This window comes from Fusarium solani, assembly GCF_023522795.1.
Source record: "Fusarium solani strain SB1 chromosome Unknown bctg00000003_1, whole genome shotgun sequence".
Lineage (NCBI taxonomy): Eukaryota > Fungi > Ascomycota > Sordariomycetes > Hypocreales > Nectriaceae > Fusarium > Fusarium solani.
Window position 1 is genome coordinate 644,599 of NW_027072154.1, and position 24,667 is coordinate 669,265.

General features: G+C 52.5%; 10 protein-coding genes across 10 annotated transcripts; 6 read left to right on the forward strand and 4 right to left on the reverse strand.

Annotated features, from left to right (window-relative positions):
• Nucleotides 1-157: 157 nt before the first annotated feature.
• On the forward strand, nucleotides 158-1,899 carry MRS44_005771 (uncharacterized protein; the record flags this gene model as incomplete). The annotated part of the gene is made up of 4 exons (XM_065621528.1): nucleotides 158-298; nucleotides 515-665; nucleotides 860-1,206; nucleotides 1,654-1,899. 4 exons carry the CDS (start codon nucleotides 158-160, stop codon nucleotides 1,897-1,899), a joined length of 885 nt encoding a protein of 294 aa, XP_065477600.1.
• An 863-nt stretch (nucleotides 1,900-2,762) lies between these two features.
• MRS44_005772 (uncharacterized protein) lies at nucleotides 2,763-3,892 on the reverse strand (the record flags this gene model as incomplete). Its single annotated transcript, XM_046280594.1, has 2 exons — nucleotides 2,763-3,637; nucleotides 3,688-3,892. 2 exons carry the CDS (start codon nucleotides 3,890-3,892, stop codon nucleotides 2,763-2,765), a joined length of 1,080 nt encoding a protein of 359 aa, XP_046140660.1.
• A 1,408-nt stretch (nucleotides 3,893-5,300) lies between these two features.
• On the reverse strand, nucleotides 5,301-7,857 carry MRS44_005773 (uncharacterized protein; the record flags this gene model as incomplete). Its single annotated transcript, XM_046270085.2, has 4 exons — nucleotides 5,301-6,733; nucleotides 6,798-7,338; nucleotides 7,398-7,543; nucleotides 7,602-7,857. The coding sequence occupies 4 exons, from the start codon at nucleotides 7,855-7,857 to the stop codon at nucleotides 5,301-5,303; spliced, it is 2,376 nt and encodes a 791-aa protein (XP_046140659.1).
• A 184-nt stretch (nucleotides 7,858-8,041) lies between these two features.
• Nucleotides 8,042-8,860, reverse strand: MRS44_005774 (uncharacterized protein; the record flags this gene model as incomplete). The annotated part of the gene is made up of 1 exon (XM_065621529.1): nucleotides 8,042-8,860. One exon carries the CDS (start codon nucleotides 8,858-8,860, stop codon nucleotides 8,042-8,044), a length of 819 nt encoding a protein of 272 aa, XP_065477601.1.
• A 1,221-nt stretch (nucleotides 8,861-10,081) lies between these two features.
• MRS44_005775 (uncharacterized protein) lies at nucleotides 10,082-10,888 on the forward strand (the record flags this gene model as incomplete). The annotated part of the gene is made up of 3 exons (XM_065621530.1): nucleotides 10,082-10,218; nucleotides 10,320-10,528; nucleotides 10,746-10,888. The coding sequence occupies 3 exons, from the start codon at nucleotides 10,082-10,084 to the stop codon at nucleotides 10,886-10,888; spliced, it is 489 nt and encodes a 162-aa protein (XP_065477602.1).
• Nucleotides 10,889-13,976: 3,088 nt separating this feature from the next.
• MRS44_005776 (uncharacterized protein) lies at nucleotides 13,977-15,110 on the forward strand (the record flags this gene model as incomplete). The annotated part of the gene is made up of 5 exons (XM_046274744.2): nucleotides 13,977-14,575; nucleotides 14,623-14,696; nucleotides 14,743-14,777; nucleotides 14,830-15,002; nucleotides 15,053-15,110. 5 exons carry the CDS (start codon nucleotides 13,977-13,979, stop codon nucleotides 15,108-15,110), a joined length of 939 nt encoding a protein of 312 aa, XP_046140657.1.
• Nucleotides 15,111-16,858: 1,748 nt separating this feature from the next.
• Nucleotides 16,859-18,023, forward strand: MRS44_005777 (uncharacterized protein; the record flags this gene model as incomplete). Its single annotated transcript, XM_046283807.2, has 4 exons — nucleotides 16,859-16,980; nucleotides 17,027-17,161; nucleotides 17,206-17,866; nucleotides 17,916-18,023. 4 exons carry the CDS (start codon nucleotides 16,859-16,861, stop codon nucleotides 18,021-18,023), a joined length of 1,026 nt encoding a protein of 341 aa, XP_046140656.1.
• A 914-nt stretch (nucleotides 18,024-18,937) lies between these two features.
• Nucleotides 18,938-20,203, forward strand: MRS44_005778 (uncharacterized protein; the record flags this gene model as incomplete). Its single annotated transcript, XM_046272497.2, has 1 exon — nucleotides 18,938-20,203. The coding sequence occupies one exon, from the start codon at nucleotides 18,938-18,940 to the stop codon at nucleotides 20,201-20,203; it is 1,266 nt and encodes a 421-aa protein (XP_046140655.1).
• A 715-nt stretch (nucleotides 20,204-20,918) lies between these two features.
• MRS44_005779 (uncharacterized protein) lies at nucleotides 20,919-23,371 on the forward strand (the record flags this gene model as incomplete). The annotated part of the gene is made up of 8 exons (XM_065621531.1): nucleotides 20,919-20,964; nucleotides 21,014-21,119; nucleotides 21,167-21,293; nucleotides 21,341-21,446; nucleotides 21,503-21,807; nucleotides 21,857-22,224; nucleotides 22,271-22,617; nucleotides 22,665-23,371. 8 exons carry the CDS (start codon nucleotides 20,919-20,921, stop codon nucleotides 23,369-23,371), a joined length of 2,112 nt encoding a protein of 703 aa, XP_065477603.1.
• An 86-nt stretch (nucleotides 23,372-23,457) lies between these two features.
• Nucleotides 23,458-24,516, reverse strand: MRS44_005780 (uncharacterized protein; the record flags this gene model as incomplete). Its single annotated transcript, XM_046270402.2, has 2 exons — nucleotides 23,458-23,893; nucleotides 23,942-24,516. 2 exons carry the CDS (start codon nucleotides 24,514-24,516, stop codon nucleotides 23,458-23,460), a joined length of 1,011 nt encoding a protein of 336 aa, XP_046140653.2.
• Between the last annotated feature and the right edge of the window lie 151 nt (nucleotides 24,517-24,667).

The following is a 24,667-nucleotide window of genomic DNA, read 5'->3' on the forward strand; positions in this document are numbered from 1 at the left end:
GCATTATATATCAATCAGCATCCCACTCAGCCATGCCAGCCCTGTCGGGTACTCTACACCATCCCCCTGCCCAACACAAAGCTCTAATTTGACGGTAAACGCATCCCATTGGGTCCAGAACTAACCGATCGTCCAATCCGGGTATACCGTTCGCACGATGCGTGGCATCTCCGCGAGCGAGAACTTTTTCTCTCCCAAAAGGAGTTTCGATGCTCCATCCAAGCGGTTAAGACGGCATTTCCAGGTCCACCTCACGACCATCCTGGATCGCTTGTATGGTGCCAAGTGGAGATGTAGAGTAATTTGGTCTGAAACGGGCATGGTTGATTGATCTTATCAGATGATCAGCAAGGACAAGAAAACAGTTCGTCCCAATCGACCGGTCTGGGAGCTTGGACGGGAGGGGCTTCGGAGCTTTCGCAAGCTTGCCGCAGTTCCGTGATCAAGACCTTCTTGTTAAGAGCCTAGAACTCAGACAAAAGCTGTCAATAACAAAGTGTTCTATTGCGTACAGCTTGGAGAAGATCGTGATGAGCTCACCATCAAGGACTCAAAGAAGCATGTCACCATTAGCTCGCAAAACCTTCTTCCGGACTCTCCGAACGATGCCCTCGCGTCCACAACGTGGGGGAACCCGCCGAGATACCTCCATACCATCACCAAGGGTATGATTACTACCCGTCGAATCTCGGTGGGCTACCTCCTCGACTTGGCAGCCCTATGGGCTCGGCGCCATGCAGACTCACGCGTCAAGCGAGACCCGCTGGGCAGGGAGCTCCTAGTCATGTTTCCGGTAATAAGATCCAGAACGAGCTGTCATCGCCCGCGCCGCGTGCTGATTATTAACTATTGTCGTTAGGGCTCGCTTTGTCTGGATCCGTAGCATCCCACATCCCGATGGGAGAAGGCATGGTTGTTCAGGAGTTGCGTTACATCGCCGGACGGACAAGGTGCTTTCAAAATCCGAGTCTTGTCAAAGAGGATCTCCAAAGTCTTGAGAATTTCCAAGAGCAAAGGGCAACCCAGACGCATGGCGATGACGCATGGAAGAGAGACAGGGTTTTCGAGATCCTCTGTGAGTGTGAAGAGGTGTCCAGACATCGATCAGCGCCATCGCCGCTCATCAAGGCTCCAATAGAAGCGGGTCGGTCACTTCAATCGGATAGTGGGCAACCAGGGTATGACAGCGCCGAGATTCATCGGGATGTGAGTGTCAAGCATATTCAGCTACGAATTCTTATGCAGGGATGACTCGGACATAAATTAATTGCCCAGGTTGTGGGTGCCTTTAATAGCAAACCCAGGATAAAGACTCTGAGCAGCTTGACCCCCAAACTTCAATACAACCTACTCAAACAACGAAAGCACCCATCTCAAGGTCTTATTGTATGCCTGCATTACTTCCCCGGTCTCCGAGCCATTACAAGATCCTACGGGTCACTTCTTTTATGAATTTTGTCTTCTTTGAAGAACTCGCCCGCAAATGTCGAAATATCGGATTGCTGTTTCACACTCGAGCAACACGGCTGAGCCAATAGCTAGAGTCGAGAATTAGAGCCTGGGGGAGCTTCCATTGTTGAAGGACTCTTATTTTAAACCTTACTAGGGCACTTGTTCACCTCCTATTTCCATGTAATTCTAACAAAGACGCAGGGTGAAAGAAGGTCCGGTGACCTTTCCATTGCCATTGTGCTATTCATAGAGACTGCCACCCCTCAACTACTTGGCAATATTAAAGTCTCGATGAAATCCTCTGTTTTTGGTTGTTCATGTGCTCTGATTACCAAAAGCTGGGCCGGTGTCAAGATGGGTGCCTTTGATGGTTCGATCCAGAAGGCCCCTCAGCTCAACACGACCAGGGACCATGATCTCATCACATACTTCTCACACGCCGTGTAAAGTGTCCTTTCGCCTTATTCTTACAGATTAGCAATAGTGATCAGGGGTTCTAAGCACTCCCTACAGCGCAGACGCCTCAATTTAATGCAGTCAGTCCTTTGCCAGAGAAGGAGTGTGCGATCCAACTTATCATGAGGACGTGACATAGCTCTAGCGGTTTGGCCCAAGGTTTAAAGCCTTCTAGGAGTGGGTAGAAATTCTTGGATTACAAGGAATTCCATAGCGGCAGATAACCCTCACTCATAGTTGTAAGCCTGTTCAGAGCAGGTTACCTGTGAAATCTAGCTGCCCGAGTTAGGCTGAGGACACCCTTCAGGGCGAAATTAACTTTGTATCCAGCTTTGACTCCTCTTTTCTGGTCTACGTATCAGCCTGGGTTGAAATAAGACAGTAAACTGGCCGGCTTTTGTACGAATCACACTGGGTGACATCGACCTCAGATGTCCATGTCATCGAACACCCAATAGTTTGCAGCCAACCATGCTCCCTCTCTATCATGTCCATCTGGTCGCTCTCCTCTTATCTGCGGCTGTGAGCTAGAACAATAGCCATCTCATAAGTTGGCGTGACCTCCAGCCAGTCTAGCCACGACAGGGCGTCAAGTCAGTCGCCTCTATTTTGATCAGAGACAAATTACTAGCCCTGAAGCTCGCTTTTTGCATCATTCTCCTACGCACGAAACCGCCAAAGATATCCGGTGAAGGAGGTGGTGTGGCGGGATGTCTTCCTCGAGTCTTGTAAGTCAATTGTATCACAACCAGCTCGCAGACGATCACTCTGCGACGTTCACGTCCGCTATACCAATACTTGAGAATAAACATTTGCTCAAAGCGCTGCCTACCCAGTACTTCCTCTTACAACTCTCACTTCTCCTCCGCCGCCAAGGTCTCCCTCTTCGAAGCACTCTTGGGATCAAAATAAGGTCTCTCCCCAACTCCCACAACCCTATTCCCAAACCGATCCCCCAACCCATCATAGTCAAAAGTCGCCGAGTGAAACACACTCCGGTTATCCCAGATGGCAATGTCATTCGGGTTCTCCCACCGCAGGCGCACCTGAATCGAGTGGTCCTTTGCCACAAGATCATAAAACCACTTGAGGAGGTTATCGCTCTCTTCGGATGTCACGTCGTTGATGTGCCCCACGTGGGCGCCGATCGGGAAGACGCTCTTCCAGCCTGTTACCGGGTTTGTTCGTACGACGGGGTGGATGGCGCGGAGTTCGCGGCCGACGTTGTCCGGGGATCCGCGTGGTTTGTCATACAGCTCGAAGCCGGAGCGCTCGGCGACCTTAGCAAAGTTGGGCTGCTCAAAAGTCGCTGTTAGGCCCTCGAGGAACTTTTGATACGCCGGGCTGAGGTGGTCGTAGACATCATAGCCAGAAGCCCAGAGTGTATCGCCACCAGTCTTGGGCAGCTCAACGAGCCTCAAGCTCGTGTAATCAGCAGGAGCAGGCTCAAATGCAATGTCGGAGTGCCAAATCTCATTGTTTCGCTTAGTAACAACAACACCGTTGTCTTGCGTCTTGCGGTAAAACTTTGCGTGCTGCTTGGAGCTGATGGTGCTGACCTCGAGGTCATCACCACCAAGCTCGCGCTCCGAATTGAGCAGTGGATGGATATGCAGCGTCGAACTAGCCGGACGACCCGTCAACTCTCCAAGACGGAGGATAAGCTTCTTCTGAAGATCATTTGTGAGGTTATTCTGAGCTCGGAAGAAGACGACGCCGCGTTGAGAGACTGCAACAGGTCAGACAGCGATTCATAAGATTCACTGAGGAACAACTCACTCGTGATTGCGAGGTCGCGGATCAGCTCATCCGAATTAGGAGCGTCAAGCCATTCAACCAAGTTCGCCTTGGGAAACTCGCGTCCAATGGCAGGAGTCACATCAAAGTGCTCAACATCCTTGAGAGCGCCCGAGAGCTTCAACGGCTCACGGCTCTGACTCTTGGAATGGACGGGAATGTCGGCTTCAACGGCAGCAGGCGCCATCTTGTATACACGGTCAAAGAAATTGTATTGCTAGAGATGATGCTTCTCTTCCTGGGATATCGCAGTCTTCTTATACACAGAACAGATCATCTCAACGGGCGGGGAAGCTCACACTGCCAAGCTCTCGGCATGACCACCAATACCCCTCGGGTTTCGGTCTCTCCACGACTTGATTCGCTCCTCACGACGATTGTTTCCTCATAGCGACACTCGCATGCAGCATGTCGTGCTCCAATTGGAGTCATGTTAACTCAGTCCCCTTAGAACCTCCAACAGAATGTCCTCGGCCAAGCAGATCGCGCCATCGGCGTCGAATACGAGTGGCAGAGTCGCCTTCTGACAAAGCAGATTTGCGAGAAAAACAATGGTGACGGACTATCAGAAACACCATCAACTCCGAGTGGAATAGCCAATTATTGCTGATTGACGAGAGCCAAGTTCAGAGGTTGCAGACACAGGTGTCATGATAGCGTGCGCGACATGGGCGATGCCTATAACGCAACCAGGACCGATAGCACTCCAACAAATGCAAGGGGTGATGAGCTCAAAGGTCAAATCCACTGATATTAAGTACATCAGATGCGAAAAGGGCAAAATCCCAGGGTCTCTCTCAGCCAACTACAACCAGGCCTCAGCCAGCCGAAGTCGGATATTGCCTGCCAGACAAGCCTCAATAATAATTAACTAGACGCACGATTCAGGAACCGGATTAACAGCGTTGCCCGAAAGATTCCTTCTTATCTGTTGAATTCTTAATTCCGTGCTTTGGCATAAAAGACATGAAGCAATCCATCCTGACAAGCACGTGCTAGGCGATTGTCAACACCAAACTCATTCATCCACCAATGCAAACTCCCTTCACAATCATACTCATACTGGCAAAACACAATCAGGAAGGTAGATTAATCTGCATGTCATCACCCCACGCAATGCGACACTACACACGGCGAAGAGTCACAATTCCGTCCGCGCGGTATCTGCACCCTCTCCGCTACCACCTTGCATCCAAGCTCGCCATCTAATCGCCATCTGACGTAGCTCCCATTCGCAAATCAGGACAGGCCGTGTTCTTGTGCTCGTTATGTCATCATTTAGTTATGCTGTTATGCTCTTGTGCCGACCAGGGCCAGGACAGACGTGTAAACACTATACAACAGGCATGGTATAAACTGACAAACATTCCAATCGACTTTCCATGCAGAACAACGAACTGGATAGGGGGTATTGACATGATATCGCCGGACAACTTCTAAAGGCGACGTGAAACCAGAAAACAAAATCCACTCAAAGGCATGAGCCGCAAACAAACCCCCATCGCATAAACCCCTCATAAACACCGCTCAATGCCCGTAAAACGACAGAATTAGATAATGGTAGATCGTAGATGGTAGAAAGCAGGCTGGCGCAATTAGTGCTGCTTGGTCTCGGCGTTGGAGATGGCAGCGTCGACAGCCTCCTGCAAGTCGAGGTGGAAGTAAGGTCGGTTGAGACCCTGCACAGCGACCAGGCGCGAGTGGGAGGGGTCCCTCGACGCGCCCTTCTCCGACAACTGGCTGTTGATGGAATCGTCAACAGCCTCAATGTCCTGGCGGACAGGGGAAACCTTGGCCTTCTCGTCAAAAGCAGCAGCCGTGGCAGCGCTGTCGGAGCCACCGAGATCAGCAATGCTGAAGATGGCCTTCCATTGACCAGCACCATCCGATTCGCGGGGAGTTCGGAAGCCAAAACCAGCAGCCGCCAGGGCGCGCTTGGCCCACCGGTTCTCAATGTTGGCAAAGTGCCAGTCAACAATCTCAGGCGCAGCAAACTTGTCAAGCTGGTTGCGCACATCAATCAAAGACTGGATAGAAGTGACATCGACGTTGTTAACAGTGGAGAAGTCAAAGATAACAGCCTTGAGAATAGGGCGCTCATCGTTGGTCTCAAGCTTGATGTTGCGGGGCTCGCCATCGTTCCAAGGGCGGTCACCCAGTCTACCCAGGAGAGCGGGGTTGGTCCTGCGGCACTGGGCAAAGATGGTCTCGGTAAGGTGGTTGAGGTATCGCGAGGCGTTGGGATAGTTGAAGCCCTCGGCGAAGCGGTAGATAAAGACACCAGGATAGGGGCTGTGGACAATGACGTTGGGGTTGGAACCGTCGGCGTGGTCGAGGGGAAGGAATCCAGCTCGGAGAGAGCTCTCGCTCTCGTCAACAGCGACCTCCTTGGCAATGGATCCGGGGCTTGAGGTTCCGTTGCTGACATTGGCCTTCATGGTTCGGATGCGGACAACACCAAGGAAGCGGCCACGGGTCTGAAAGAGACGGAAGACGACAACAGCGAAAGAGATCGAGACGGTGGTGTAGATACCATTCTCAATGGTAGAGAAGATAGTGACCAAGACACCGGCGAAGAAAATGATCACCTCAATGGGAGAGACGCGCCAGAACTGGTACACAACCTTGGGAGGGGTGATAACATCTCCGACGGCGTGAATGATGACACCAGCGAGGGCCGCGTTAGGGATGTACCAGAAGAGAGCAGTGAGGGCGTAGAGAGCCAGGAGGACAACGATAGCAGTGATGACACCAGCGAAGGGAGTGCGGACACCAGCCTTGGACTTGATGGCAGTACGAGAGAAGGAACCAGTAGCAGGGTAGGCACCGAGGAAGGGTGCGAGCAGGTTGGTGACACCAATAGCGACAAGCTCCTGCGAGGGGTCGATGACGTAGTTGTTGATGCGGCCAAAGGACTTGGAGATGGAGATGTGCTCAATCAGGACGACGATGACGGCGGCGGGCAACTCGGAAGCAAAGGCCTTGATGATGCGGGTGTTGATCTCGGGAACGGCAGCGTGGGTGAAACCTGGGGAGTTGAAGTTAGTCACAAGGGTCTTAGGCACGTGGCACAGAAATATGCAGGGACTCACCGCTAGGAACATCTCCAACAACGCTGACTCTGGGCTTATCCCTGTGGTGGATGTTCATGCCAGCGCTGATAGCGACATACAGCAGGATGACAAAGGCGGTTCGCAGAGTTGAGATGAAGAAGTAGAGCTTGGCACGCTGGGGCTGCTTCTTGGCGAGGAACGAGCAAAGACCACGGATGCCGTAGAGCATGACGAGAGAGCTCAGACCGAGGGCAGCGTCCAGCTTGGTCTTGGGAAGAGCCTTGAGAGTATCGATGATGACTCGGTAAGGAGCGTTACGGGTGTTGACACCCTTGATGCCCATAAGCTTGGAAACCTGGCCGGCAATAATGTTGACGGCAGAGCCTGTCATGAAGGCGCAGATGGAGGGCAGGGGAATGAACTCGACGATCCAGCCAAGTCGGGCGAGGCCGAGGAACGTGACAATGGAACCAACAATGACAGCAAGAGCTGAAGCAACAACGTGGCCCTCAACATCAGGGATCGCATCCTTGGCATGAAGAACAATATTGCCCGTGACCTGAGACATGACAGCGACGGGCTGGAAAACAATGGTCAGCTGGGCTCATTTGCGGGGTGCGGGGAACATGATTGACTTACTCCGATGGTGATATCCTTGGAGGTAGCAAAGAACCAATAGATGAGGACACCCATAAAAGAAGAGTACAAGCCATACTGAACGGGGAGTTGGGCGAGCTGGGCGTAAGCCATGGACTGGGGGACGACAACAGCGCCCACAGTGACACCTATCGGGGAGTCGAGGTTAGCGATGGATAATTCTCCCCGAGCGGCTAAACTACTCACCAGCAATGAAGTCACCAAGGAACCACACCCAGTTGTATTTGTGAATCCATGACAGGAAGGGGAACAGGCTCCAGAAATACCGGGCAATGCCGTGAGCAGTGGGAGTAATCTCGCTCAGGAACTCGCCAACGGTAGGCTCATACTCGACGTAAGGGTCGGCATTGGTGATGGACGGAGCCTGCTCCTCGGGCTCGTGATGGTCGGCGCCGATGAATTTTTCCAGGATGGACCTGTTGGGCTTGGCGGAGGACGTCATGGTTGACAACAATGCCAATCGAGTAGACAAAAAGGTCAATTGAAAAGAAGAGGTCAAGTCTCCAAGAACGGGGAGATGATGAGGTGGATTAGCAACGGCGGAGCGTGGCTATTTGAGTCGAAGGATGGTCGTGGAGCCGGATGCAGGCGATTCGGACTATCGCTCGGTCGGTCGGGCTGTGGCACTAATACCTAGCAGCTGGGCTGTCGCCAAGATGGGACAAGAGTCGGAGGGGGGATGGGATGGGGCTAGTGACCGCCAATCCAAAAGCAACGGTCGACAGGAGGGTAGGACTGAAGAGTCGTGTGAGGGGATGCGAGCGTTGCTGAGACTCGACCCGATGTGATGGAGGATGAGAGGATGAGAGGTTGTTGGATGCTCGAGAAGAGAGGCGAGGACGGGGTATAAATTTAAGTTTGATCGAGAGCTGGCCACCGACAGCGGCGATCCGGATGGAGTCCATGAAAGAGTCGTGCTGGTTGATGCTTGCTCGAGACCGCTCCCTCCCTAGCGGTGGACCCTTCTCCGTCCCATCCTCTCCATCAGCTCTTTTTTTGGGAGACGCCCACGGACGTTTCGATACCATGCCCATCTTGCGTATTATTCTGACGAAATGGTCAGAGCTGTGCGTAGTGCACACCCGTTCAGCGCGCAGATGTCTGATGACCAGGGATCGACGAACACCAGGGCCTGGGGAGCGACCTGGCTTGTGACGGCCCATGTCCACAAGCGACATGCTGCAGGCGCCTCCAAATTGTATCCTGTACCGCGTGTCCCAAGTACCGGCTCGTGTGTCTCCTCGGAGCATCGCGCGGTGTGCGGCTGGACGCTTCCTCGCACACCCCCAGCTCTTGCTTTCAAACGGCCATGATCCGTGGGCCTCGTCAACTTCGGGAAGCCTGGTCGCGGAGAGGGCGGGAAGACGTGGGGAGTTGGGCGCAAGCCGGTCCTCTGCAAATTCGACCGACCAGATTGCGTGCTGGCCAGGATCTGAGCATGTCATTGTTCGGCTCCGCCAAAAACCCACCCACATTCGCGTTGCCTCCGTGGGGCGAATGATGAAGCTGAACGCGGCTGTTTTTTCGTAGATGGAATCTCCCCGAGAGGATCAGCAACACAGGTTTCAACTCACCTGTAGTATCTATAAAACCGCAATCGCAGCCTGTCATCTCCAACACTCCCAAGGTTTCCTTCAGTGCTCGACAGAGCTGACAGCAAACTTTTCTCCCCGTGAGCAGACTCGACAAACAACGGATCCTTGCTAGACCACCCGCACGACGATATCGTCCCCGATTGCGCCATCGGCACCAAACCAATGGCAGATAGAGAAGCCTTCTGAAGCGGGACGCTTTGACCTGTTTCGGTTTGGTGGGGGCGGGCCTAGTTGAAGCCGCGTCGTGGGAGTTTTTTCTGCGACGAGCCAAAGGCGAAAAGCTGATTTGCCGTGCAGTGAAATCATTGGATCGAATAGGACCATGAGCAAAAGATTTATCAGAGAAAAACATCACGGTACATGTGCGCCTCCATTTTGATGATGACATGAGATTGAGGGGGCGACAGGCCGAGGGCAGGGGAGACAGGGCAGGCACGGGGAGCGCGGGGAGTTCAGGTAGTAGCTTCCTCCCTGGCCGCGTGCATCTTGGTTTCCCCGAAAGTTCTTCTTTTCTGCATCGTTCCTCCTTCTCTCGGGGAGATTGTTTTGTCAGTGGCGGAAGGTAGCAAAGTCGGTGACGGAAGGTGGCACATACGATGAAAATTGACACTCATGCCCGCTGCAATTACAGCAACTCCATCTGTCCATCCTCTAATGACCAAATTTCACCATCACCACAACTACCATCTACATTGCCTCATCACGGGCCATGACCCAACTCCCCGTGCAATCTGATGCCTTCCTCTTGAGGTCCCTGTAGCTGGTGTTTCGGCCCCACTTCCCCGAGGACCATGCACCACCGCGGCCACCAACACAACACCAACCCTGCGATCGATACTCCTGCCAGAATGTCACAATCCATACACCCCCTTCTGTCACGGAAGCTGTACCGAAAGCGTGGCGAACAAAATCTCTCATCACCAGTTTCCTGGGTTATCGAGTCCAGATTTGGCGGGCACGTTCCGCCGGCTCGTCGCCCAGCCCGACAGTCCACAACAGTGATTCGGCATCAACTCGCGATGACTCTTGTTTGACCATAATGGCACCATGCAATGCAACTCGAGAAACACAATGGGCTCACCCTTGTTTCCCATGGAAAATCTCACTCCCTGGATCGGCCATGTGCGCCAGATGCTACGCCCCGTCATCCATTCGCCAGAAGACGCAACCCCCTGGACAAGCGTGGAGGATCCCTTGAGTGAGACTTTGTGAGTGCACACCCAAATTAGTCTTGGCATCTAGCTTCCCAAGGCTGAGGTCACGGTCACGTATCGAGTCTAGATCCCAATAAACTACAGTTACTTTGCAGGAAAAAGCATGTCGACTCGACAGCCCTCAACGTCGAATTGCCGATCTTCCATCTTGTCGATCCAGACCGAAATGGACGCTGTATCCAGCGCGCTGGGAATTGTCCGTCCATGGCCCAGACTCGCATTCGATGTTCCGGCGTGGGACAATTCGTCGGGCCCCATCACACTAGATCTGACGCAATGGACCCTGATGCATTGCTCTATCATAGTATGTTGCGCCTCAACTCTTTCTGATCCTTTGCAGGCACACGGATCACCAACCTGGGTCGACCATGCCCGTCGTTCACGCCAAAAAGGGTTTCTCTGATGAGACCGCGTTGTCCGCCCCGTCATCATCACGGGCCATCGCCTCTCAGCTTGGAACGTCGGCCTTTCCCCGTCTTTTGCGGTTACGAGATCGAAATAGGATCGGTACCCGATTGTAGCTAGGAACACCGGTCGACGCGGTCGCCCCGGAGCACGTCATGAGGATGTTCGTCTCATCCCCACCTACGCTGAACTCTCGTTGGCACACATGCTGGGAGCAACCTCGTTCATGAGCTCCCCTTTCATGCTTCTGCAGGTTTGATGGGGCTGACAGGCCGCCCATGCTCCGGGTCGTCGGACGAGCGCCGATGGTCCAGCTTGGCTGTGGGAAATGACTTGATCTAGAAGGCCCGTAAGCTAGGCAGCTCAAACTGCCAAGCGAGCGATGTAAGCACGCTTCACTACCTCCATCTGCTCCCGTCTTGTCCCCCCACGGCCAAGACATGCTCCGGCACAAGTTCCCGTCATGGCAACGGTTTGGGCGTCCTGGGCATCGCGATAATGCCTTGGCAGATGTGATGACAAACTCGGTGTGAAGCCATTGGCTGGTGACGGTCGCAAATGTCGATCCTCACATGACGAGACTTCTGGAGTCGTTGACGAATATGCGACAGCTCGGCGAGGAACCAACAATCGTGCATTGCAATCCGAGCCCTGCGGTGACTGATTCCCTGCTCGCCTCCCGCGCCAAAGAGACAACTCCTGGTTTGCTTTTGTCGCTTTTGAGAAGGAGGGAGGGTAAGGGCGGAACCTGGCGCAGACGGCACCTAGATCTACCCTTGTCGCCTCCAGAACCAAGAGATTTAGTGATGGTGTGGTGCCGGGGAGTCTGCATTTGGTGGCGTCGTGGACCTGGAGTCCCGGCGCCAGTTCAGTTCCGGCATCCCTCCTCTTGGCTCGCCTCTCTTTGGCTCGCCTTGGAGCGCTCGAGGTTCGCAGCTCAGATGTACTTGGTACTCGTTCCCCTGCCGAGGCCCACGTACCCCCTCCACGCGTTAGCTGCTCGGCGACGCAGGTAAACCGTTGTCTTTACCGGGAATGCGGTAATCACCGAGCCACCAGCTGCACGCGAGCACGTCTTCCCCTTGTTGTGAATCAAGCGGCTCTGTGTGGCTCACTCCCGTCGTTGGAGCGTCTTGGCAGCACACCTTTCTCGGCATCACGGCACACAACCCTGCGAGGCGACTGCACGACTGTCGAGATATTGGTGCTAATACGTGGGATTTGCTACTTCAACTTCCAGCTTGGTGACAATCGGCTCCACCGAGTATGGTCTTAGAATCCCAGAGGCTTGCAAACTCTACTTCACATCAATTAGCTCAGGTTCCCATTGGACGCGAATAGCGTCGGCATCGCGAGCTGGACTCTCCACTTGCCACTATTGGTTGTCTTCCGCTGCATCGAGGCATGCTATCGACCGGCGGCAATGTTCGCGACCCGGCATGGCTCATCAGAAGCCTTGTTGAGCTCGAAAAGAGAGCAATCGTGTCTCGTCTAGACAATTGCGTCGACAGCCACGGCGATGGTGAAAGACGGGCAGACAACCAGAATTGCCGCGATACCGAGATGATGTCGATCTGATCAACAATCACCGGCTGAAGGTCATCGATAAACCGGAGGAATGCTCGCAGCAATCAGGGAACGTCGACGACAGTCCATCGCGTGCTGCACGCGTGATGGGGATTGGCTTGCCTGTGATTTTACCTCATAAGCAGTGTTCATTAAGCTTATTCAGACCCACATACGCTATCCCCAGCATTATCTGACATTTTTGTTGCCCTGGTCGTTCGATCTGGTTGCCTCCGAGTCGCGTGGTGTTGGTTGTCGTGGGTCGACGTCGGCGCAATACTGGAGTGAAGTTGAAAAAAGGACAATTCACGCAGCGGCTCAAGCTGCGTCGAAAAGCTCCAAGGGCTCTGATTTGATGGGATCGGGCCGGGGCATTTTCCAGTGTCCATTTTACTGGGATTTCTCGGGGAGTTCATGTTTTCTCGGGAGTTGGTGAGGCACCTTTCGGGGAGTTGGGTGGGGATGGGCAGATGATCACCAAGTTGGCGTCGCCGATTCAGCTGCACGGGGGATGAAGTGAAGAATGTGGCAAAAGAGTACTGCAGGTTGGCTTGTAACGGTCCAAAGGATGTGGGCTTTTTTGGTCTGGCCCAGACGAGGCATTTGTGGTGTCTGAGGATGACGATACGCCACCAAGGCGTCGAAGAGCATCGAGATCATCACGGCAGTTGAGAAGCCGAGGTAGCCCGCAAAGAGGGATTCCAATATTCGGAGATGGGTAGTTTTACTAACTCTAGCCTAGATCTTGAGGTCATTTGCAATGCACCTATTTTTTCAGCTCGACTTAGCTTGGCAAATGAGGTTGTACATCTAAACTTGATTCTCGTTTCTTTCAGAAAAGCAATCATGGTTGATCGCGTCCAATATGGCAAGGTTTGATCATGGCAGGTAGCTAATAGAGAAAGTATGCAGTGAATATTCCAGCTATCCATGCCGGAGGCAATGAATGAATCATCTTTGTTGTCAAACTGAGGCATCTTGGCCATGTTCTAGGGTAGCTTGGTGAGTGTGCGTGAGAACAGGTGACTTGGAACTCAGCCTACTTCGACATTCATCGACTGTCGACTGGGGGAAGGTCTGTGCTCGATAGCAATAGACGGTCTGGGTTGTTTGGTATTGCTCGTGAATTGGCCTTTGCTGGCTGTATTCATACCCTGGATCCCTTGCCCTAATGGTCTTTGTTTTCTCGATTTGTCTGGAGGGCTTGAATCTGCCCCTGAGAGGTTTCCCTTGCTCGGACTATCAGATATGTCAGACACGGTTATTCCCACTTATTCCGACCAAGCATGGACGATTATGATTCAGTTGCATCTGGGTTTGTTATGAGAGTTTGGTCCATCCGAGTTCTTTATCCAAAGCTCAACAAATACACACGGTCATGTTGAAAAGAGGCATTTGCCTGGAATCTGCACATAGAACAGCTGGGCAAACTGTGAGAGTTTTTGGCCATTTCATTGCTCTTCTGCCCCCTTCCTCGTCTGCTTGTTCACCATGTGCACGGCCTCACCCTCCAACAAAAACCTAGAGCAACACCACTACGGCCCACCCAACGCATAGGCTTGTAAACCTGAGGGCATCATGAAACTGTATCACCATTGACTCATCCATCGCCATTATCGGAGGTGCTTCGCAAACTCGTAAGCAAAAATCCTTCCAATTGACTCACTTCTCCGCACAAAGGCGTCACCTTCTTGGTATCCGACGTTTAGCCTTGCCGCGGATATGCCCGGTTCTTCACTATCTGGCTGTGCCTCTTCAACTTCAACTGAGACATTATCATCATGGCTGAATACGCCCAAGTCTACTCTACAGTCTCCGAGGGGCTGTTGAAGCTCCTTGGTGATAATCTCCCCTATTCGCTTCCTTTGCTGCGACGGATACAGTTTACCAAGTTTGAGGGCGGGTTGACAAAGACTACTAGAATTATTCTTGTCTCGGAACATGGTGATCTTGAGGGTGAATCGCCACCTCAGAGGTTCTCGGCTGCGTACCTCGATATTGGGGGTGGCCCGGATACGCAGATGTGGGTGTACTCGACAGTAGAGAAGCCCGGCGACCTAGACACGAAGGAAACCATCGTCTACGAGAGACAACTCGCAAGATTGGTAGACGAAGCCATCGGAATCGCCAAAGAATACAACAAGGAACTTGCATATCCTGGTGCAGTTCTGCTAGGAACCATCCACGACACGACACGTGCCCTCCTCGCAAAGACAGGACGGGTTGAGGCACGGGAAACGGGAGCCTACGACAAGTGGCTCTTCCAATATCAAGACATTCCCAACGACGAAACCAAGTTGCCAGATGGAATGAACTGGGGAACTGCCAATGAGGATGATTGTGCAGTTGTCGTTTCCAGGACAAATATTCCACGGACGGTGTAAGTTGGGTTTATGATAGATGAGAGCGGAGTTAACTTGGATATAGCGAGGTTCTGAGCCGGATGCCAAGTTTGGTGATCAAACTCGACGATGGAACACCTATATCATGGGCATTCATAGGTGCGTGAGAATTCCAGAACTCTCAACAAATATCTAAACAAATTAGGTTTCGATGGCTCATTGGCCAGCCTTCACTGCGAGGTAAACACCCAAACAGCCCAACAAGTAACATCCAACTAATAGATGTCTCTAGAAGGGCTATCGTCGCCGCGGTCTAGCCAAGACCCTCGCCGCAAAGCTGTTTCGCGAAAGGTCGCGTGCTTTTTCTGATGATGGATGGTGCTCTGCCGATGTGGCGCCTGATAACGATGGAAGTAGGGGGATGTGTAAGAGGTTGAATGGGAAACCTTACTGGAGGATTTCATGGTGAGTGTTGAGCTTGTATGGCTAGCTTGTGCAGGAACTGACGTTGGTAGGGTGTTGTTGTATGTTGGAGAGAAGCCACCAGCGAAGTTGAATGGTGTGAAGAAGTGAGGGCGTCTGGACTGAGCGTAGAAGGAATCTATATCTTAGAAATGCTCATAGAAATTCCTAGCAATTGTTGATGAGTGAAATAGTCAACTTGGGGCAAGGGACTGGCTCATCTTTAAGGATGCCCACAAGCGCCTTCATTACGAATTGTGAGATAGCGACGAACTTGTCAGGGCCAAGTTTGGAGAGTTACTTATTTTAGACATAGGACTTGGAGGGCATTCTTATAAGCTGGCAACATTGAAAGCGGTCGAGGCCTTTCCAACACCTTGACACATACCTATGATGTCGACGGCCTTTCGTCTCTAACTTGACCCGCCCTGGTAGCTATTCACGTGAACCAAGGGCACGAGTTGAAAATGTCGCGAGTAATATTCAGCAGCTTGCCATTGACTCAATCTCCACAGGAGCCAGCCACTCAGTGACTGGGGAAAGTCGTTTCAGAGGATAGCAATTCCATTATTGCCCGAGTTGGATTTCCTCTCAAGATCTGGACATGTATAAGGTGTTCGTTCTCGTCAACCTCATCCTCAGTCACGAATGGTAGATCGACTGGGTTGCCTCTACGGGCCAAAGGACAAGACCAAGGGGTCCCGAGGAGTTGTGCTGCGACATGTATCATGTAGCGTGATATGTCAGGCCAGTGATGTAGTGGGCTACCACAACTAGCAAGTTCTACACTTCATACATATCATCTCAACGTCTCCCATAGAGGATTAAGGTCCGGGTCCTACTTTTCCAGATACCACATGCTCGTTACTGAGGATAGCACGTAGGTAGTAGAAGACATGGTGGGTTCTGTGCGCTGGCATACCTTGCCATTTCGACAAAAACCGCCAAGAACTCTTGTCGCGAGATACCTGAGGCCGTTTTTAATCATCACTGATAGGGAGTAACTCCAAACCTCCCTCGTTAGAGGAAATACGGGCTCTAAAGGGCTCACAGAGAATGCCTCTCGCACTTGAGACGGCCCGGCAGAAGAGTTATTAATGCGAACGCTCTCTGTCTACGTGAAAGGAGAAGCAAATGACCCAAGAGCAACACAAGGCGCGGTTATACCCTTCAAGACGATAAATATAGCCAATCATTGGCCAGAATGGAGGCGACCCATGGAGGTAATGGCCCGAGTGTAGGGTTGACAAGTTCATGATCGGACAGTGCTAAGATAAGGAGAGATGGGATTAGAAACAAGTCGCACGAAATATAGCATTCTTTATTGTTTTGTCGTTCTGCTCTCGGCCCACATCTACCGACCACTGTCACACATGTCGGTCTCCTACCGAACGCCTCGCGACAAACCCAGTAGCGAACTATGCACTTCAGCACCACGCTCAGCTCCGCTGCTCAAAATCACGAGCCCAATCGACTGAGCCGCAGGTGGCAGCACCATATTTATCCGGTCGGAAACACTACCGAACAGCCAAAACGTTGCCTGAGCGGACGGAAAATTCGTGGGGCGATCCCCTTCCAATTTGCGATGGCCCGATGCTACGACAGGGGGTCTGCCACGCGCTGTTTCAGGCCTGTTTCTTGTGCCCTCGCCAAGTCAATGCGAGCGCCCGGAGAATTCATGATTGAACGGGCTTTCCTGTCAATAGTACTGGTTGTTATGGGGAAACAAGTCTTTTATGAAAAGGAGCGCGTTTCCCGTTGGACCCTCTTGTTTCTTCAGTGCGATTTTTCTCATTCCTACCTAACAAACTAAATCCTTTCGTTTATTTTCAGAAAAACCTTCCATTCATTTTTTCATCATGGTTGCTTTCTCTTTTCTTTTCGCAGGGTTGACCCTTGCTACTGGCGCTTTGTCTGCTCCGGGCGTGATTCCGTTGTCTAAGAGAGCTGGAACTCCGAGCAGCACCGGAACCCACGATGGGTGAGCAACCAACAAGCTGATGCTGGAGGTGTATTAACATTTTCAGATTCTACTACTCTTGGTGGACCGATGGCGGAGCTGACGCGACATACACCAACGGCCCCGGCGGCGAATACACTGTCAAGTGGTCGGACGGAGGTAACTTGGTCGGCGGCAAGGGATACAACCCTGGTGGTCGACGGTAAGTCCTATACTCCCACTACCGAGCGACCCTAACACGTCTAGAACCGTCGAGTACTCGGGCACCTACAGCCCCGAGGGCAACAGCTACCTCGCGCTGTACGGCTGGACCAAGAACCCCCTGATCGAGTACTACGTCGTCGAGTCGTTCGGCACGTACAACCCCTCCAGCGGCGGCGAGAAGAAGGGTGAGGTTACTAGCGACGGCGCAACCTACGACATCTACGTCAGCACCCGCACCAACGCGCCGTCCATCGAGGGTACCCAGACCTTCCAGCAGTACTGGTCGGTTCGCCGTGAGAAGCGTGTCGGCGGAACCATTACCACCGGAAACCACTTTGACGCGTGGGCCGAGGCTGGTCTGAAGCTTGGATCGTTTGACTACATGATCATGGCTACTGAGGGATACTTCAGCAGCGGCTCTGCCACGATTACTGTCGGCGGATCGTCTTCTTCGGGTGGTGATGACAGCACTGGTAGCAACGAGGAGACTGAGACGGAGCCTGTCGCGAGCGCTCCTGCGGCCAGCGCTCCTGCTCAGAGCCAGCCTGCTGCCACTCAGCCCGCCCAAAGCGAGCCTGTTCAGAGTGAGCCTGCTGAGAGCGAGGCTTCGCCGGTGACACCCCAGCCCGGCTCCGGCTCCGGCTCAGGTTCTGGTTCTGGTTCCGACTCTGGCTCTGGCTCTAGCTCCGGTTCTGGATCAAACGTAAGTCCCACTTCAACATCTCTCAACTCACCAACTCACATTCTCATAGTGCGCTCCTCAATGGGGCCAATGCGGCGGCCAGAGCTGGACCGGTGCAACCTGCTGCCAGTCGGGAACCTGCACCGAGCACAACCCATGGTACTCCCAGTGCCTGTAAGCCAGCAGTACCATCCACCATCACCCCACGCAAGGGAGATCTGAAGAGCCCAGACACACCGGCAAAAAAAAAAAGCCAAAAAAGAAACTCCGGTACAGGGAATCGAACCCTGGGCTCCGCGGTGCTATTCCCTCAGGTTATGAGAGCGCGAAATGTTAGCCACTACACCATACCGGATTGTTGGTGTTGGTTGGCGATGGGGGACTCTCTTGACAACCAAGAGCGCCAGACAGAGCGATTTGGCATTATTCCATGTAAATATAGTAAATTGTAACCATGTAAATAAATAGGATAAGAGGAATAGTATCAAGTCTTCTGTATCGAATCGCTTCTAATGCCTGAGGAACCAGCAATTGCATTCGTGAGAGCTCATCCATGATTGTTGCTTTCGGACCGTGCCGAAAGAAAAGTGGGTCATATCCAGAAGGTCGTCTCCGGTCGGATCGGAGGTCGACTTTGACACCACGAGAACCATTGAAGCCGATCAAAGGCCAGAAAAGTGCTTCGCTGGGCCAGGTAGCCCAGGTCTGGGCTCTTCAATTGTTCAGGTCTTGGTAAACTCGCTGAAATCGAGGAGATGCCAATCACCAGCTTATCATTAAGGACCTCTGAGGATACAAGCTCCTTGAGCAGTCTGTCTGGACGCAAGATTTCTCGGTCGCCATGAATCTGTGGAGCAATAGAGGTGATTATGACCGAATTGAGGGGCGGAATTCAGGATTTCGTTGCTGCCTTCTTCTTGAGGCCCATGTGTCTTGGCTTCTTCAATCTCGATGACCATCCGCCTTGTCTGACGTCAATGATAGTGATGAAAGGATGACGGACTGACCCGCATCTTCGATTCAAGTATTTGAAGCTTGGCTTCCATCCATGTTCCAAACTCAACATCATCAGTTCCTTCGACTTTTTTCAACATGTCGACACCGTTAGCACCCTTCTATCAGCTCCGTTGCGGCTGCAACCAGTACCCATGGGGCAAACAAGGATCCGAGTCTTTGGCAGCACGCCTATGCGCAAAGACACCGGGATGGGAGGGAGATGATAAGAAGAACTTTACCATTGATGAGAACACGCCTTATGCCGAGATGTGGATGGGCACTTATCCCGTCTTGCCCTCTTACGTCGCAAACACAGGCGAGGATCTCCAAGATGTCTTGGACCGGTACCCAAAGGAGCTTCTTGGAGAAAAGGTCATTGCAAAGTTTGGCCACACAAAGCTCCCATACCTCCCCAAGGTCCTATCTATTGCGAAAGCGCTGCCTTTGCAAGTGCATCCAAACAAGGAGTTTTCGAGCAAGAAGCACAAGGAAGACCCTGATTCATTCACCGACTCGAACCACAAGCCCGAGATTGCTCTGGCTTTGACCGAGTTTGAGGCATTCTGCGGTTTCAAGCCTGTGGAAGCCATTGTGGATGTGTTGCGTCGCAAGCCTTTGAGGCACTTGCTGGTCGCTGGCGGTGCGACTGTTGCGGACGAGAAGCTTTCTGAAGAGGGCTTGCGTCAAGTCGTCAAGGCCATCCTCAAGTCTTCTGACGAAGACATCAAGAAGATGTTTGAAGCGATCAGGGAACTTCCTGACTCTGCTTTCGTTGGTCTCAACTCTGCCATCCCGCAAGTCTCAAAACGACTCGAGGGCCAATTCCCCAAGACCGATCCCGGCCTGCTGGTCGGTCTTCTATGCATGAACTACATGCTCCTCCAACCAGGAGACGTCATCTACATCCCCGCCGGCGGCATCCATGCGTACATTGCAGGCGATATCATCGAGTGCATGGCACGCTCCGACAATGTCCTCAACACTGGTTTCTGTCCCAAGGCGGACCGCGACAACGTGGATGAGTTTTGCTCTGTCCTGGACTGGGAGCCCACAACGAAGATGAAGACGGTCCTTCCACCAGAGGGCTATCCTCGTAGTAAGGAGGGAAAGACAAACATTTTTCGGCCGCCTACGAGCGAGTTTAATGTTTTGGCGACGAACTTGGGTGCTGGTGAGCGGGAGGTTTTGGGTGAAGCTGGTCCAGCAATCCTCATCGCGACGAAAGGAGGTGCAACGATCAAGGCAAATGATGACGTGTTCGAGCTGTCAGAAGGGCATGTTTACTTTGTAGCACAAGGCATAAAGTTGGAGATTACAGCTGGAAAGCAGGGCCTGTTGATGCACACGGCGATCGCCGAGTAAGAGGACCTGAAGTGTACATGAGCGTATGAATATGCAAAAATAAAGGACAAAAAACATACAACATTGGGGATTCGCTAGTCGTCACCGACCTAGCTACTAATCCAACTCTTGCCAGGTTATCGATGGGAGATCGGACGGGATCCCGAGTTTTCTGGCAGATGTGGTCGTATGTGCTTGGGTTGGGGACAAGAGGCAGTATTAAGGGCCTGTTCAGACAATGACCCTCAGACTACGAATTACTTGAAAGAGATGGGTGTTATAGATTAACTCGTGTTTCTCTCTGGCTTGAGAAAGATGCTAAGAAAATCGTCTGCTTGGAAAAGTGGTGATGTTTGTGTTTGTGTTGAACAGCAGCTCACTGGAGGTCCAGGCAGCACTGACGACCGTGAAGTTCTCGCACTGTAACAAGCCCCGCTTTTCACCCCTGTCGTACAGCACTTTTTGCGTGATGAGAGGTGGTGCCTGGGCCTAAAACACAGTGCAAGGCCACCACCTTCCACACGAGACTTCTCTCCCTCACACAAAGGAGTCGGTCGTTCACGAGGGCCCAAGCTCAGCAAGCACGACTTCGGTCTTACAACAACCACGATTGATCATGATAACCTCAACTCATCTCGCCGTGAAATCTGTTCTCTCTGATTGCTCCAGTCTTTGTTTGTGAGATCGCTCATTCTCACGTGCTACGCGACTCCGCGGCCATTGGCATCGGCAGCTCATGTCGACCTTCAATGGTATCGTGTCTGAGTTTCCAGACATACGGAGTATGGAAGGCCTTAATGATGCTCTGCAACAGCCAGCTAATACTTGTAGTTGACTTCTTCCGCCATAATGCGGATGTCCAGCCCCCTCTTGCTTGCTTCTTGAGCCATGTCCACAGCGACCACCTCGCTGGCTTGGAGAGCCTGCGGTCTCCGTTGTTCGTATCATCTCATGGTTCTGCATCAAACTACTGACATAACTCAGTGTGTACTGCTCGGCTGCCACTCGAGAGATCCTCCTTCGTCTAGAGCGCTATCCCTGCCGGATCAACTATGCAAAGGGCCTCTTGGAGGCCAGGCAACAGACCTACAAGCATCTCAGCAAGGTCCTGGTGTGTACTACCTTGATGCTTGTTGGTGCACCCCTAAACATCTCCAGAAACCGCTTCCTCTGGACACACCGACAACCATCGAGCTCCGCCCTGGTTGCGAGATTCAGGTGACATTGTTTGACGCCAATCATTGCCCCGGAGCTGCCATGTTTTGTGAGACCACCTTGGCCGATGACTTTCTTTTATGCCCTGCTCACCGAGTATAAAAGTGATTGAGAGCGACAACAAAGCCATACTTTACACAGGCGATATCCGGAGTGAGCCATGGTTTGTCAACACCATCTCCCGGAACCCCAACCTTGCCGAGTACACCTCGGGTCTCAAGACATTGGACAAGATCTATCTAGATACATCCTTCACAGAAGATGTGCCCTTCCAGACCAAGGCTCAAGGTATCGCCGAGTTGTTGTGCAAGGTATCCAAGTACCCTAGCGACACCGTCTTTCACTTCCAAGCATGGACCTATGGGTATGAAGACGTTTGGGTAGCTCTGTCCAAGACTCTCAAGTCCCAGGTAACTTGGCCCATTGAGTGTGGTTATATACGCGGAATTAACATTGCAGGTACATGTCGACGACTACAAACTCCGCATCTATGGATCCCTCAAATCGCGACCATCTGAAGCACGCTTCAGTTCAGACGTCCACCTTACTCCCGAATCGCCAGCCTTGACAGGCCACATGTGTGGAAATACTCCACATCAAGGGTGTCTGACGCCTAACGAGAATGTTCGCCTACACAGCTGTGAGAAGGGAGCGATGTGTGAGGTGGCACGACGGCCGTCTACAGTCACCATTCAACCCATCATCGCCCACCTTCCTACTGGGCAGCATCTAGCCGAAGTTGGAGTCGGAGGAGGGGGCGATGACCTCCAACGGGAGGCTGAATTGGATTTTCTAGACCAAGCTAGCTTGGCTACTTTGGTCAACCTGTTCGTCGATGTCCCTCCAATTTGAGCGAGATCTGACCGAGTCCAGCGTCCTTTCGTCCGATATGCTACTACCGACAGAGACTATTCAAGCATTGAAGGAGGTCTTGACACAGGCCGTCTCGACCGGCAGAAATATCCCGCTTGACTGGGACATCACGTCCTTGGACAACCATTCAGTACAGGAGATTGTCCAGATGCTTGCAGAAAGACTAGTGAACAGTTCCAAGAAAGCTGTTGCCGAGGACGTAACAGGCCAAGCCGAACTACCCAAAACAATCCATTTCCCGTACTCCAGACATTCCTCGTATCCAGAGCTTTGCCATTTCGTCGACACATTTCGACCCAAGGACGTTTGGCCATGTACCGTCAGTCCCACAGAATGGATGAGAAATGGTAATGGACTCTGCAAACCCATAGAGCGACGCTGACCTCGTACTCAGGAACCTCAATTGCATCTCTCTTTGGGCGTCTCTGCTCTGGAGATGAGTTTGACCATGATATTATCATGCGATCCTTTGCTGAACGATATGCGTTGAACAATCCACATCAACGGCACGACAGTCAGACCACAGCCGATTCCCCTCCATCAAGCTCGCCGGTCGGTGAGGCGCAAGCGATTCACCAAGACGGCAGAACCCGAGGCACACCTCAAAGCCCAACTCGTCTCCCAAACGCCACCCCCATGAAGTTTGTGAGCCCTCTCATGGGTACCCAGGATACCATCTATGTGGCGATCGAGCCCGAGCATCAGTCCCAGACATCGCGAGTGTCAGAGCCTTTGTCGGAAGACACATTTCAAGATCCTTGGTATGGTCCTGAATCAACTCCAGTCCCAGTAGCAGCAGGCCAGTCGCAGGACCGTGAAGCTACCTCGTCAGCAAGCGCGCCTGAAGATTACTTGACCGAGCCGAGAATCGGCTCCCCCAAGCAGAAACGGAGTTTTGGTGACATTTCGGGCAGCGATAATGATGAGTCTGGGCCCAGTCAGGCTGGAGAGTCGTTCAGCTCGGCCATGTCTGAGGAACCTTCTCTGGCTCGTCAAGAGGCATACCAACGAATGGTGCGGAACTTGACTAGAGATGATTGGGATGCAGTGCCACTGATATCGACGAGCAACGAGTATACGACCATGGATCAGGAGCTCTGATGGTAGCCTGGGAACAGCATCTTCGGCCTGGTAACCGTCCTGGGATCTTTTAGGCGAGTCAAACGAAATGGCATTCGCGTCTGAGTCTACGTCAATGCAAGGGCTTCGGAAATCCTTGCCTTGGGCCATTGAAGCAACTCTTGGAACTTTGGTTGGCCAATCAAGCCCTCCTCTATCTTGGCCATTGCCTGTCGGGCCCAACCCCTCACGAACCAAAAGCTTCTCTCGAGCGCTGCCATATGGACGAGGAAGTGAGCAAAGAGAAGGAGTGCGTGAGGCCTTTGGGCATCAAGGTCGATAAAGATACTGTCATCAATGGTATACAGCCAAAAGAGGGAGGCCCCTGCCTCGGCATACAAGCCAGCAAAGGCGAAAAGCTTTGCAGAGGTTTCCAATTGCCCGACGGCGTGTGTATAATGGCTGATGCCACCCGAAGGGATATCGGCCTCTTGAAAAGCGCGGAGTCTTTTAAGGGCGTCCCAGGTATCTGGTGGGAGAAGGGAATTGTCGAGGGGTGGGCAGCTGATAAGTGTTAACTAGGTTGATCAACTGACTGGGGGATATTCTTACGGTTCCGATTTTTCATCAGACTCGAGAAGCCAGACGCCATAGACAACTGGAGCAAACTCTGTCCTCACAACCCGAGGTATTATAGGCTGCAGAGTGGTCTTGATGCCTCTCAGGAGGTTGGCAAGTTCGAGGAGATTTGTGAGGGGAGACTCGAGTGTGTGGTTCTCCATCCGTGTCGGGAGAGTCAGCATATGCAGTACCACAACGGAGGCAAAGCCAAATATGGGCATCCAATTTGACATGTCAAAGGTCTGCAGTTGATGGCGATACCCCTCGGAGCCTAGAGTTTGGTGATAGTCGGCCAGGGGCAGATAAATCCTCCGGCTGGAGGGGATGAGATAAGCTTTTTGGGCGGCAGCAAGGGCAAGTATTCCATGCATGACAAAGGGACTCTGGTAGCCTAACCGGGGAATAGCGACGTTCCAGACGTGTATCATATCCTTGCGGACGGATAGTGTGGGGGAGGTTACGGTGCAGTAGTGATGCATGAGTTCGCAATCACGGGCCCAGAGTTCCTGTGGAGGGAATGGAGCCATCTGATCTGAGGGACTAGGATGGCTCAGGTTGATGAACATAGAGGGATCTGCAGGGCTCCCGATGGACCCTGGAGTTGAAGGTGTTAGGTTTGGGAGGTGAGCCGAGTGTATACTACGGCCGAGATCGATTGGAGATTCGGCAGCACTGATGCTGGAGTTTGACAAACTACAAGGAACGCCATGTCTTTTG